Source organism: Pseudophryne corroboree, chromosome 1 (genome assembly GCF_028390025.1).
Source record: "Pseudophryne corroboree isolate aPseCor3 chromosome 1, aPseCor3.hap2, whole genome shotgun sequence".
Lineage (NCBI taxonomy): Eukaryota > Metazoa > Chordata > Amphibia > Anura > Myobatrachidae > Pseudophryne > Pseudophryne corroboree.
The window spans coordinates 952,462,221-952,476,444 of NC_086444.1; the positions used below are offsets into that span (position 1 = coordinate 952,462,221).

Here is a 14,224-nt window from a genome sequence, read left to right on the forward strand (position 1 = left end):
AATTGATGTCAGACATCCACCCTCCAAATGCCTGGACACTCCTGCGTTGGACTCAGCACTCCCCGAAAACGGTGAGTTGCCGCCCGGTTATGCCTTCCTCCTGTCAATCTTCTTGCGGTCGCCGCTGCAATCGCTTTCCTCGCTAGCGGCATTGCTGCCTGGCAACGACGCACCTGCGCAATGCGGCCACCGCGCATGAGCAGTTCCGACCTGTTTGCACGGCTGCGAGGAAGCGCAGCGTGCAATCGGGTCGGAATGACCCCCAATGTCCTACAGTGGGTTTATCTTTTCTATAAAAAGATAAAACTAATGCACTTTCACCTAAAATAGTGTACTTCATATTTTATGGCAATTATGTTAACAGAAAATCTCATATTAGTCTGCTGCTAACTCAGCTGATCTAAAACTCACAGGTTTCCTGCAATCCTCTAAAAGGTATCAACACATATGCTCCGATTCTCTTGTTTGGATCAAGCGCCAAATGATAGTTCAATTCCACTACGCCACTATAATATGATTTTGCATATTACAAATGAAAATGTAGCCAGAGAAATAGAAAGTACACACAGAAACCCAGCCTTATGAAATTAGCTTTTAGTGTATTTTTTAAAGCTCATGTAACCCTAAGGGCTATATAGTAATCAATGTACTGTATCCCCCTCGCTAGCTTTAATAAATTGGATTGATACTCCAGGAGCACGATTCAATTAGAACACAGTTGAATATTGCCAGGAATTAGCTCCTGGGACTAATACAGTGCCCTGTTACACCCGACAACAGGATTTCTTCTTGCACCCCCGGAGGGGTGCGAGCAGAAATCTGACAAAAGTTCCGGCACAATGCAGATTTCTGCCCTTAACGCGGCGGAAACAAATGCCCGGTGCGACACTAAGTCGGACAATGACAGTTCTCCCGACAAAACAACCTGTTTAGTTCGGGGAGAACAGGCATTCTCTGACTTACCACTGCGCTGTACTGAATATCCCCGGGAGCAAACTCCCCCACGCTATTCAACTGTCTTCAAATTGAATCGTGCCCAAGGTGGTACTTACAAAACCTTGGAAAGAGATAAAATTGTGAGAGATTTAAGTATCAAGCTGTCATTTTTCAAACACAACCTGTAAAATGTAAGGTAGAAGCTGATTGGCTAGTACTTTATCTATCACAATTTTATCTCTCTCCAAGCTTTGATAAATAACTCCCTTAGTCATACGCCACACTTCTCAACTCCTCCCCAAAAATTAAACATTCATACACTGTAGAAGGTCAAACAAACAACATTTATGTGAGAACAGACTACTAGATGGACCTGCAGGTTTTTTTCAGCCATCGCATTCAGTTTCTCTCTGGTACAGTCACTATAAGGTCCACATGAAAATAATTTCTAGTGTGTGTTCTTCCACTCACCAAGCCCCACTGCAGTGTCATCTGCCCGACGTCAGCAAGTTCCAAACATCCACCATTGACGTTTTTGTTTACAGCACATTTCTGTTAAATGGGAGGGCTCTATCAGACACCACTTCCACAATATTAAAGATAGGCAAGACATACTGTACCTAGACATTCATAAAGACTATTCATTCTACAGCATTTAAAGCAGAGGGGTTAACAGTGCTACACACCACCAGTGCTGATGATGCGCTAGTGAGAACCTGCTATAGGTTCTGCGCATGGAGATTATGATACAGCAGAACTTTGGATTTAAGGCAAGCGTATCTAACCAATTATTATACCTTGTGGAGAGAGAGAGAGAGAGAGAGAGAGAGAGAGAGAGAGAGAGAGAGAGAGAGAGAGAGAGAGAGAGAGAGAGAGAGAGAGAGAGAGAGAGAGAGAGAGAGAGAGAGAGAGAGAGAGAGAGAGAGAGAGAGAGAGAGAGAGAGAGAATAATGCTTCGGGCAAGGTGCCTCACTGCGCTCTGCACAGGTTAGTGTTCCCAATTGTAGTCCACGTGGATTGTAAAGTATGAAGTAAATTCAGAAAATGAAGAATTTTTTTTGAACAGCTCATGTTGACCTGTTGTCATGTCGACCTAGTCCATGTCGACCTACTTACTGTCGACCAATAGAGGTCGATAAAGACAGGATCCCGTGTACACAGGGTAATAATAATAATAATAATTTTATTTATATAGCGCTCTTTCTCCAATAGGACTCAAGGCGCTTAACAGATACACAGCATAATATAGTACAGAAAAATAATGAAGTACATTTTTCATAAAATACAGAAGCATGAAGATACTAAAAGAGATACTATGGAAATGCTTGAGTAAACAGGAAAGTCTTGAGTCTACTTTTGAAGGATTCTATAGTTGGGGCCTCTCGCACTGTGCTGGGAAGTGAGTTCCATAGAGTCGGAGCCGCATGACTAAAAGCTCGACCCCCAGATGAATTACGGTAGATTCTAGGTACTGCTAAAAGTCCTTCATCTACAGATCGCAGTAATCGAGTGGGGCAGTATGGGATCAGAAGCTGTTTCAGGTACCTTGGGCCTTGGTCATGTAATGCTTTGAAACTCAGTAAGCCAATCTTGAAGAGGATTCGCCATCTTACAGGCAGCCAGTGAAGGGAGTAGAGGATGGGTGTTATGTGGCTGGAACGGGGCTGGTTGGTTAACAGCCTGGCAGCTGTGTTTTGCACCAGCTGTAAGCGTTGCAATTCTTTTGCTGGTAGACCAAGGTAGAGGGCATTACAGTAGTCTAATCGAGATGATACAAATGCATGTATGACTTTTGGCATATCATCTGAGGGAATTAAGTGCTTGATTCTGGCTATGTTCCTCAGGTGAAAGAATGAGGATTTGATTGTGGCTGATATCTGATGTTTAAGTGTCAAGCCATCATCCAGGACAACGCCAAGATTCCGCACATGATCACTGGTCTGTAATTCTGAATCCCCGAGTGTAAGTCCAGTTGGTTGGCTATGCTGCAGTCTTGTCCTTTGATGTTGCGGTCGTATTATAAGGACCTCTGTTTTATCCGGGTTCAGTCGCAGCCAACTGGCGCTCATCCACTCCTGTAGTTCAGCTAGACAGCCATTCAGGGTTGCTACTGGGTTATCAGTGCCCGGAGCAAAGGACAAGTACAGTTGTGTATCATCTGCATAGCAGTGGTAGACCAGGCCATGGCGCCTGATTATTTCGCCCAATGGGAGCATGTATACTGCAAAAAGCATGGGGGATAGTATAGAACCTTGTGGGACACCACATGGCAATGGCACTGGTGGTGATGAGTATAATCCAGATGATACTCTCTGTGACCTGCCTGTGAGAAATGATTTGAACCAGTTTAGGACTGTGCCATCCAGACCACAGAAGTGTATCAGTCGCTCAATCAGAAGCCCGTGGTCCACGGTATCAAATGCTGCCGAGAGATCCAGAAGGATTAATATTGAACAGTCACCTCTGTCTTTTGCCATCAGAAGATCATTTAACACACACACCAGGGCTGTTTCAGTGCTATGTCTTCTCCTGAATCCTGATTGAAATGGATCATAAATATCATGGGTTGTCAAGCGAGTTTCCAGTTGATTTGCAACCACTTTCTCAATAACCTTTCCTAGGAAAGGAAGGTTTGATACCGGTCTGTAGTTGGACATGCAGTCGGGATCTAAATTAGGTTTTTTAAGAAGTGGTCTAACAATTGCTTCCTTTAGGGGTCCAGGAAAAATGCCTGTCTGCAAAGAGCATTGAACAATTTTTGCAAAGACAGGACCGATTATATCCGTACAACCTATTAGAAGCTTGGTTGAGGCTGGGTCCAGACCACAGGTGGTGGGACGCAAAATCCGAGCAATTTCAGCAGTGTCCTTTACATCCACTGGGTCAAAGCTGGTCCATGAAGGCAGGTAGCTTATATTGGCAGGCTTTGTAGTTTGGCTCTCCTTTGATGGCACTGTGGATATTCCAGCCCGGATGGTGGATATTTTATCTGCAAAGAAGTTTGCAAACTCGTTGCATCTTGCTTGGGAAAGGGTCTCATCAGTCTGCAGGCATGCTGGCTTGCACAGCATCTCCACTGTGCGGAAAAGTTGAGCTGGCCTATTGTTTGCTGCTGTGATCTCATTTGACAGGAACTGTGATTTCTTGCGAGTGATTGTCGATTGATATTCTTCGTTATGCTTTATTAGTACATTGTCATTTACTAGAATTGGGACCAATGCAGTCACAAAGATGGGGATGGAACTTACCATTATTATTCTATCTACGGCAAACAAATGTTGCATTCACTGAAAAGACCTACTCAGACTGGTACAGTACTTACTGACAATTGCTGCTAAAGTACACTGGTGTGCTGCAGTTGAGGGAGGATAAATAGAATATGAAAAGTAATCTATCATTCATCTGAATTCTAGTTTATCATTTGTGGAGAAATTGCAATTATTTTTAACCTGGAAATTCCATCCCTCATATCAGCACAACGATTCTATATATCCTATACCTAGCCAAGCTATACATTCTAGTTATTCCCCACTTGGTATACACTGGCTGGATATAATGTGGCAAAAACTGTAAATTGTACATTCCACACACCACTAAACCTGGGAAATTTAATATTAAGCCTCTGCCAACCTTGAAAGAAAATTTCCTCTGCAACGCTATAAAACAGCTGTATCCCATCCATTTTTCAGATTTCGGACCAGATGCATCATCGCTTGGAAAGTGATAAAATGGGGAAAGAAAAAATACCAGCCAATCATCTATTAACGGGTGTAGTATGGTATGCCGGCGGTCGGGCTCCCGGCGACCAGCATACCGACAGTGTGGCGAGTGCAAATGAGCCCCTTGCAGGCTCGCTACGTGCACCACGCTATTTTATTCTCCCTCCAGGGGGGTTTTGGACCCGCACGGGGGAGAATAAGTGTCGGTATGCCAGCTGTCGGGATTCCGGCGCCGGTATACTGTGCGCCGGGATCCCGACAGCCGGCATACTGAAGACCACCCCTATTAACTGCCTTTTTTCAAACACAGCCTGTGACATGGCAATTAGGACGTCCATTTTAGCACTTTCCAAGCAATGATGCATCTAGCCCTTTATATTCACCAAAGGTAGCACTATAGATGACTAAAAATAATCATGTGTGTAACAGTAAGGGGGTTATCCAATGACCTGCGATAGTGCCGCGGCAAACTGGGGTTTTCACAATTCTTTGATTACCTCTATCCAGTTAGCTTGCATGAAAACCACCCCATTTTTCATGCGAAAATACATAGGTCTGTGTTTTTTTGTGGGAGCTATGCATTTTCGCTGCACTTATAGTGGATGAAAATGGGCATTTATCGGGGATTATTACAAGTATAATCCAAGATAAATGCCATCATCGGGGGATAAGCGTCGGCATCGGGACTAATTGGATCGCCCCCGGCGAATCCATTATCTGTGGTAATTTACAGCAGATAATTGGATACCCCCTAAAAGGGGGGAAATCAATTTATATAACCCCCTAAAATGGGGGAATTCAATTGATGCCGAATGGATCTGCCCGTCTGAATCCACATCTGCACTGCGTGAATTGGGCTGCCATTGCTGCCATTTAAACACTGCTGCAACAGCAATTTGCACCCTTTGCCGACAATTGAATTCCCAATTGTTCAGTAAAGCAGTTTAGATTCATTGAAAATCAAGTGTGGCATAATAGCATAGAAATATGAAATATGCCACAATATGGTCTGTCTCTGGAGACTAGAGATACAATCTCTGCTAATTACATGCAGTTAGAATCAGGCCACTCAGCAATAATAACTCAGCCTTGGTGTAAATTGCAATACGTTCCCTGCAGTCATATAAAAAAAAAAAAAAATGAAGGGAACAATTACAGAAAGGAAATTATTTGTGCGTGGATCTACGATAACTTCATTAAGCTGTAAAGCTATATTACTGTATGCTGGACCGCTCAACTGACCTAAGGATAATGTCTCAGTTTCAGGCTGTTTCTTCTGTCTGTACCAGAAAATGCAGTGTTATATTACGTTTAATATAAATAATCTGCAGCACAGGGCACTTAAAAAACCATTGCAACTGAATGAATGTAAAACACATCATGCAATGGTCTAAAATGTTTTCCTAAATAAAATAATACAAAAAACAAACAAAACAAAACGATAACATTACATGCTTTGGTTAGGAAACCTGGGATTTATCACAGCAGAAGTCTATATAATAGAGTGGGGTACTAGCAGGGTGTCTGGCCCATGCAGCACCAGCAGTCCAGTGGAGCCACCAAGGCTCCAGGCTGTGAGCAGCAGCAACACATGACAGACTGCAAGGCATCTACAACCTCTCAGATATGCATGAGGGGTAATAAAGCATGGGAGAGGAAGGAGACAGCACCTCCTCCTCCTGTTTAAAAGTTACACCCAACTCTCCTTCCTCCACCCTCTCAAGCCTGACACGTGAAGCCTGATATAGGATGTGACATGTTAATAAACAAAAGGGAATTCTCTCAGTCAGCACAATTATTAGGAGTAATACACAACACAGAGAAATGTGATATGGCACAAGATCAAAGACAAGTGCACAAAAGCTGGGGTTCCCTAAGCGCCTCCTGCTGCCCGGTTACATACAATGTGACCAGCTCTTTACACTGGGCTCATCTGCATAGCGAGGAACGTGTATTACTGAGTTTCTAGCAAACTACCTTAAAGCACTGGGATCGTGCAGCTAGCCTTTGATGTCAGACAAGTTATATGCTAGATGTGCCTCAGGATCGGACATGCACACCTGTGTGAGTGCGCGAGGAGATTGGAATACACCGTATATATAGTCCGTGTGACAGGCTGATAAGATTCTTCTGTGGACATTTATACAGTAGATAATGTAATAATAACAACACAAGCTGACTGTAGTACGCTAGAAGGATGCAATAGCCAGTGCTTCCCTATAGCCGTGAGCCAGACACACGTGAGCACATTAATGCTGTAAATCTCTTGCTACAAAGCAGCATTAGGAAACTGGGAGACAGATCCCTACTGGGCTGTAAGGTGACTGGGAACAGCCTCCAATGCAACACTGTAACAATAGTGACTTACCGGCTTTGCAGGGATCCTTGTAGTCTATGACCTCTGCTTTTTCCTCCTCGTTGTCATAATAAGGATAGTCGTAGTCAAGGCCATAACACAGAGATAACTTTTCACACCAGGTCCACCCAGCCAGGAAGAAGATGGCCCAGGGGAGCATTTTCATTGCCCTCTGCGGGGATGGAGAGCTGCAGATCTGTGACTGGAGGGGCTGAGCTGTATTGTGGGGGAGCCGGTTCCCTTAATTAAAATCGCCTTCCCTTTCTCATTAGATATCAATGGTGATCACATGCATAGAGCAAAGGGGGGAAAGTTTGCTGCTCAGATTGCCAGAGGCATTAGCCCGTGGGTCTTGTCTGATGAGCTTTAATTGTTTGATTGATGCTTTTCAGTGCTAATAATAAGACTCCCATAAAACGCAGCAAGGATTGCCCTAGTGGAAGACAGGGCTCTGGGGCTGCTGCTTCTCTGGCTCTCTCATCCACTTGCACTTTCTGACTCTATACAGCCCGGCTGCCAGCAAGACCTGATCTGTACAATAGTGCATCGGAGAAGCTAGAAGAGGGCAAGGGGACATGAAGAAGACAGTAAGCTAAAGTAAAAAAAGAGATCCAATAATAAACATGTATTCATTCCACTTTACATAACATGACCCCAAAGACAAATAAATAAGACATTGTTATGTACTAAGAGCAGCTGAGCAGCCCATCAGTCTTCTATGCCTTTCTGTGAACCCGGAGAACTAATAAAAAAATGTAACATGCACAAAGCAATGATCAGCATCCTGCTTACTTATTCATACAATCAGGGTCAGGAACCGGACTGCCTGTGATCAGGTCCCCTGATAGCTTTTATAAGCACACACTCACACGCAGCACTCATTGGAGATAAGGCCTGGCAATAAGAAATGTACACACCTAGACGTGGGGTGCTCCTGGGGGTAGAAAGGATCTTCAGCCACAATCGCCAGCCGCAGCCGAATCAGCGTCCTGTGCTGCTGCTGCTCCAGCTTAATGTACACTCACAGCCGTCATACTTCCCCAGGGTTCATAAAAGGTCCATTGATTGATCACTAAATCCAAGCCAAGAGGTGGCTGAAAGTGACGGCAGGGAGCAAAAGGTTCTATATGAAATAAGATGTAGCTCTCTCTTCTACAGTCTCCAGGTCTGGAGTCAGGGGGAATATTCCATAATTCTCTAAAATCCCTGATTCATCACAAATGTGCCTGTTCGAGAACATAGCATGCAAAAAGAAATGCTTCCAGCTCTCTGTGCAGGACGGCGGAATAAATGTGTAAAAGTCACAGTCTTCTACAGAAGCTGAGGTGGAATGGGAACAGTGCGGTGCATGCAGGATACTTCTGCTAATCCCGCTGTAGTAATTACATTTGAAAGTCGTAGCAAAGTAAGGTGAGATTTAGGAGAGCTCAGGCTCACGCCCCTCCCCTTCTCGTCCTCAGGCTGATGGGAGGGGAGACACATCTCTCTCATCCTGCTAGGGTGTCACATTTAACACCAATGTTTTCTGAATCTGTATTTCAGATCACTTCTCTACCACTTTCCTGAGGGCATGTTTCATTGGATGGGCAAAATAACACCTCAGTGTCTGCACTTTGCTTCTTAGTCATGCAAAGCTACCATTGCTATACTGCTACTTTATTTATATATATATATATATATATATATATATATATATATATGTATATAATCCTTTTAATCCGGGACATCTATTATTTATACAGATTCGTTGGCTGATTAAAACCAAGCGAAATGCAGGCTTGAATTTAGCAAGCCACAGAACATGTGTAAAGCATAGGTGTCCCAGATTAAAGGGATACTATGGAAGACACTAGAGATGAGCGGGTTCGGTTTTACACGGATCTCAAAACGGCATCTTATTGGCTCACGGATGTCACGTGATTTGGCTAGCCAATACGAAAAATCCAGATAACTGAATTTGAACCAAGCAAATACGAACCCGCTCATCTCTAGAAAAAACACACACATTTATAACCCTTTTACACTGCCACTAAACTCGGGTTATTGCAGTGATGATCCTGGAGTGTCTTGGTGTAAAATGGTTACCTGGGTCCAGTACCTGGGAATACAACCTGGTTAGCTTGCAGTGTTGGTTCCGGGAAGGACCCATTTAGCGGTGCAGTGTAAATTGATTAGCCGGATCAATGCAACTCGGAAACCCATTCACTGCATAGAGAAGAGGCGGCGTTTGAAGATCATTTCATCTCCAAGCGCCGCCTCCACACATGTCGGCGGTGACACCACCAACCCAGCAATATGTTGGGTAGGGCCGCAATTTGAAAGAGGTCTCTCGACGGGTCACACCTGGGAAGGACCCGTGTACGGCTCCCATGTGTGACCCATCATTTTAGTATAAAAGCGGTATAATTTACACCCATCAGCCGTAACATTAAAACCACTGACAGGTTAAGTGAATAACATTGATTTTCTTGCTACAACGGCACCTGTAAAGGGGTGGGATAAATTAGGGAGCAAGTGAACATTCATTTCTTGAAGCTGATATTTTGGAAGCATTAAAAATGGGTAAACATAAGGATCTGAACAACTTTGACAAGGGCCAAATTGTGATGGCTAGACAACTGGGTCAGAGCATTTCCAGATCGGTAGGTCTTATTCCCGGTATGCAGTGGTTAGTACTTACCAAAAGTGGTCAATGGAAGGACAGCCGTGAACTGGCAACATGGTTATTTCACAAGGCTTATTTATGCGCATGCAGAGTGGAGACTGGCCTGTCTGGTTTGATGCCACATAATTGCTACCGAAGCAGATTGCAGAAAAAGTTAGCGCTGGCTATGATAGAAAGGTTAGAAAACACTGTGTAGCTGCAGACTTGTCAGAGTGCCTATGCCGATCAGTCCACTTGCAAAAGCACCTACAATAAGCAAGAGTGTGAGAACTGGACCTTGGTGCAATGGAAGCAGGTGGTCTAGTCTGATGAATCACATTTTTCTTTTACATCATGTGGATGTAATGTGTGCTCTGTTTACCTCTGGAAGCGATGGTGGCAGTATGCACTATGGGAAGAAAACAAGTGTCATGCTGGGAAAACTTGGGCTCTGGCATCCACGTCAGAGTACCACATACCCTGTGGCGGAACCAGGGGGATCCATACCCCCCCTTCCACCCCCACCCCCCCTCCCGGGCTCCCCCATCGTTTCTGGCATTTTTCTTTATTATAACGGAGAGCAGATTTCATAGAGCTGGCAGGCACTAGGATCCAATGTGGCTCTAATAACCATGCGGACCGCACGTCCTCTGTCTGGGGAGCAGGGTCGTCTGTAACTAGAGTGTTGCGGCCAATGTCGAGCACCCACTGTTATATATATATTAGTAGAAGCAGTGCACCTGGCTCCTTCATTGAGGTCCTGCACTGACCTCCACAGCAGCCTCCCCTAGTTCCAGTCTGTAGAAAGAGACGTCACCTCTCCATACTAAGCGGTTGAGTGCTTTACTGCTGCATATATGGTGATAGGAAAGGAAAGGGGGATGGTGGTGGGGCATTACTACTACTCTGCGTCATGTATAAGCTGCACTACTACTACTACTGACTGGCTTAATGCACAAGGGGCGTTACTACTCTGTGGCATTATGTGTAAGAAGCATTACTACTACAATGTGGCTTAATGCGCAAGGGGCATTACTACTGAGAGAGTATTATGTGTAAGGGACTACTACACCTACTGTGTAGCTTAATGAGCAAGGAGTATTACTACTGTGTGGGCATTATATGCAAGGGGCACTACTACTACTCTGTGGCTTAAAACACAAGAGACGTTACTGCTAGTCTGTGGCATAATGTGTAAGGGGCACTGCAACTGTGTGGGCATAATATATAATGTGCGCTACTACTGTGTGGCGTAACATGCAAGGTGCACTATTACTTTGAGGGCATTATGTGTAAGGGTATATTTAACACTTTTCTCCAAAATGACTAAAAGAATTGCACTGTAGAAATGTTCTTAGGACATTTGCATTTTGTGTCACATCCTTTAAGTGTTTTTACTGTAGGTTACATGGTGCCCCTAGTACATTTATAATATTATATGCAAGCATGAAGCCCAAGATTTTAATAGAAAATCTGTTTCTCTTTAGGCATCAGAAAAGCGCATATTATTAGCGCATGTTACTGTAGCTGTTTCCACTATGAAACATGCTTAAAATAAAGACTATTTTTTCACTTCTTGTTAATGCAATTGGATCCATTTAACTTAAGTGGTAAATAGCAATGAGGACACACGGTGCTTTCATCTAAATATTTGCAGAGATAACTTTGATGAGCAGATCTGACCTTGCAGAGATAAAGGTGGAGGTTAAGCAATGATCTTGAATCATGTCGTTATTGAAGGAGAGCATGGAACAAAAGGCATTGATTACAGCACGGTCTGTCAATAACCAATGCTGTCTTAGCCTAAGTGACAATCAGTCATTATTAGAATATCCAGCAATAGGATTAGCTGCAGTTTGTGTGGTGTGCATTAATGGTCTCTACTTGTCATTGATTACATTTTTCCAACCCACTTTTCTAATCACTTGATCATTTACAAGAAGTAATAAGTACCAAATGGAATGGGATACGTTGTAGGGTGTTAATATATTATGTAACAATTAAATATGTTATAAAATGTACACATTTAATCCTATTTAGAGACTTCGGGCCTAATTCAGACCTGATCGCAGCAGCAAAACCTTTCTCTAATGGGCAAAACCATGTGCACTGCAGGTGGGGCAGATATAACATGTGCAGAGAGAGTTAGATTTGGGTAGGTTATTTTGTGCTGTGCAGAGTAAATACTGGCTGCTTTATTTTTACACTGAAATTTAGATTTCAGTTTGAACATGCCCCACCCAAATCTAAATCTCTCTGCACATGTTATATCTGCCCCCCCTTCCTTGCAGTGCACATGGTTTTGCCCATTAGAGAAAAAGTTTGCTGCTGCGATCAGTTCTGAATTAGGCCCTTATATTGAAATATTTAAATAATCACAATAATTAATATTGTCACTCTACTAATTGTTATTTGTAAACTGATGTAATATTCATGCACCTCATTTTATGGACAAATGTTGAATTTTCTCAATAATTGTGGCAGAACAAGTATGCACAACTCGTGATCTACAAAACGGTTGAGGGCAGTACATTTGTAAAGATGTGATAAAAGTAATGAAGAATAATGGCAACAAATATTTTCCTGTATTGATGAAGGATGCATTTTCATAATTCATAATGAAGGCGCTGTTTCACAATCTCTTATGAAAGCAAATCTGTAAGGGCAAATGGATGTGTCCAGGAATTTAAATGTGCAGCTATATTAATATGTTAGCTATATTAAAGCTTTTAGTTTTGTCTTAGTTTAAACCCTGATTAAGGGGCATAGGGGGTCATTCCGAGTTAATCGCTCGCTAGCAGTTTTTAGCAGCCGTTCAAACGCTATGCCGCCGCCCACTGGGAGTGTATTTTAGCTTAGCAGAAGTGCGAACGAAAGGATCGCAGGGCGGCTACAAAGTTTTTTTGTGTAGTTTCAGAGTAGCTCAAAACCTACTCAGCGCTTGTGATCACTTCAGACTATTCAGTTCCTGTTTTGATGTCACAAACACTCCCTGCGTTTGCCCAACCACGCCTGCATTTTTTCTGGCACGCGTGCGTTTTTCCGAACACTCCCTGAAAATGGTCAGTTGACACCCAGAAACGCCCACTTCATGTCAATCACTCTGCGGCAGCCAGTGCGACTGAAAAGCTTTGCTAGTCCCTGTGTTAAACTACATCGTTCGTTGTAATAGTACGTCGGGCGTGCTCATTGCGCCGCATGCGCAGAAGTGCCGTTTTTTGTGCTACATCCCTGCAAAGCGAACGAATGCAGCTAGCGATCAACTCGGAATGACCACCATAGTTAAATAACTAATTATTGGCTAATTACCACATGGCACGGGGAAAAGCTATTGAAGTAAATAGCTTTTTCCTCATGCTGAAAATCAAGTATTAACACATGTAAACTCACTGATTTTATGTAAACTGCGGAAACAGTGTGTTTTCCCTGCATGTTATCCCCCGATGACGCCTTTTTCTCGTAGACTTATTTACTCGTGACGCGGTAAATAACCAAGCTAATTGAACTTGCACCTAAATGTTCATGGAATAATCAGTCTTAAATCTGCATTGCAACCTATTCGTTAAATGCTACACCCCCTCTCTGGAGGGGAGGCATTAATTTTGCCGCTGTTGGGATCCCAGCTGTCAGGATACTGACCCCGGAATCCCAACACACTGTGAAATACCGGCAGTCAGAATTCCTACCGCCGGCCGGAATCCCCACTCGGGTGGTGGCATGGACCAAGTGGGAATATAACCCTGTGGCGACCAAAGGTTGCCACCAGGAACGAAGCGTTGTGAGTACAGCGCACCCACGAGGGGACGCACTGCGCTTGTTTACAGTATTACAGCTCTCAGGATGCCGGCGTCGGCCTCTTGACCACTGGGATCCCGCCAGTAGGCATATCATCCTAAATACCTCTGGAGTGCTGAGGTCTTGCAGATTCTGCTTTTGTCTCAGTGCTTCTCCATATCTCTGATATATTCTGTTTTCAGCTTTTGGTAAATAGCAGGGATATTCTAGGGGTAAAAAAGCATGAATAAATAGGCAATTAATTTGGCTAAGGATGAGTGTATGGGTTGGAGGACCAATCAAAAGTTGCAATTCCAGCAATTGAGGTTTCTGATTGGCCTCATACTCATATCTGCAATCTACAGATTTACACAAACCTGCATTTTCTCGTACAATTATTATGTCTAACAGCGGCCCAAGGGCTTCCACTGCTATACAGTTGAGGACAATATTGTGGTTGAATTATATATATATATATATATATATATATATATATATATATATATAAATAAGCAGTTTTTGCGACAATAATACATGAGCATCATAAATATATATATACATACATATGTTTTCTAACAATTTAACTCCTAAAGTAGTTTATTAAATCATGGGTCCTGCAGTGTAACCATGGCTTCTTGGTTTGTACCCAATTCATTGAAACTCTGAGACATTTGTCATTAATGTTGGAAACTATCCCAAACAAAAAAAATCTTCATTATGTTTAATAAATTTCTAATTCTCAGGCCATAGCCACACTAGCAGTTTTGCCTGCATGATGGCAGCAATAGAGTTTAA

The 14,224-nt window shown here is 43.3% G+C and overlaps 1 protein-coding gene across 2 annotated transcripts in view; it reads right to left on the bottom strand.

The window, feature by feature from the left end:
• TLL1 (tolloid like 1) overlaps positions 1–8,474 on the bottom strand; it is a 440,554-nt gene extending 432,080 nt beyond the window's left edge. Inside the window, exons 1-2 of one of the 2 annotated variants that reach the window (XM_063920427.1) lie at positions 7,929–8,474; positions 7,024–7,566 (exon numbers count right to left, since the gene is read on the bottom strand). In XM_063920427.1, coding sequence (XP_063776497.1) covers positions 7,024–7,177 — 154 coding nt within the window. In that variant the 5' untranslated portion in view covers positions 7,178–7,566; positions 7,929–8,474. The remainder of the gene's footprint in view (positions 1–7,023; positions 7,567–7,928) is intronic. The other variant, XM_063920428.1, reaches the window with a different exon arrangement.
• Positions 8,475–14,224: the final 5,750 nt, after the last annotated feature.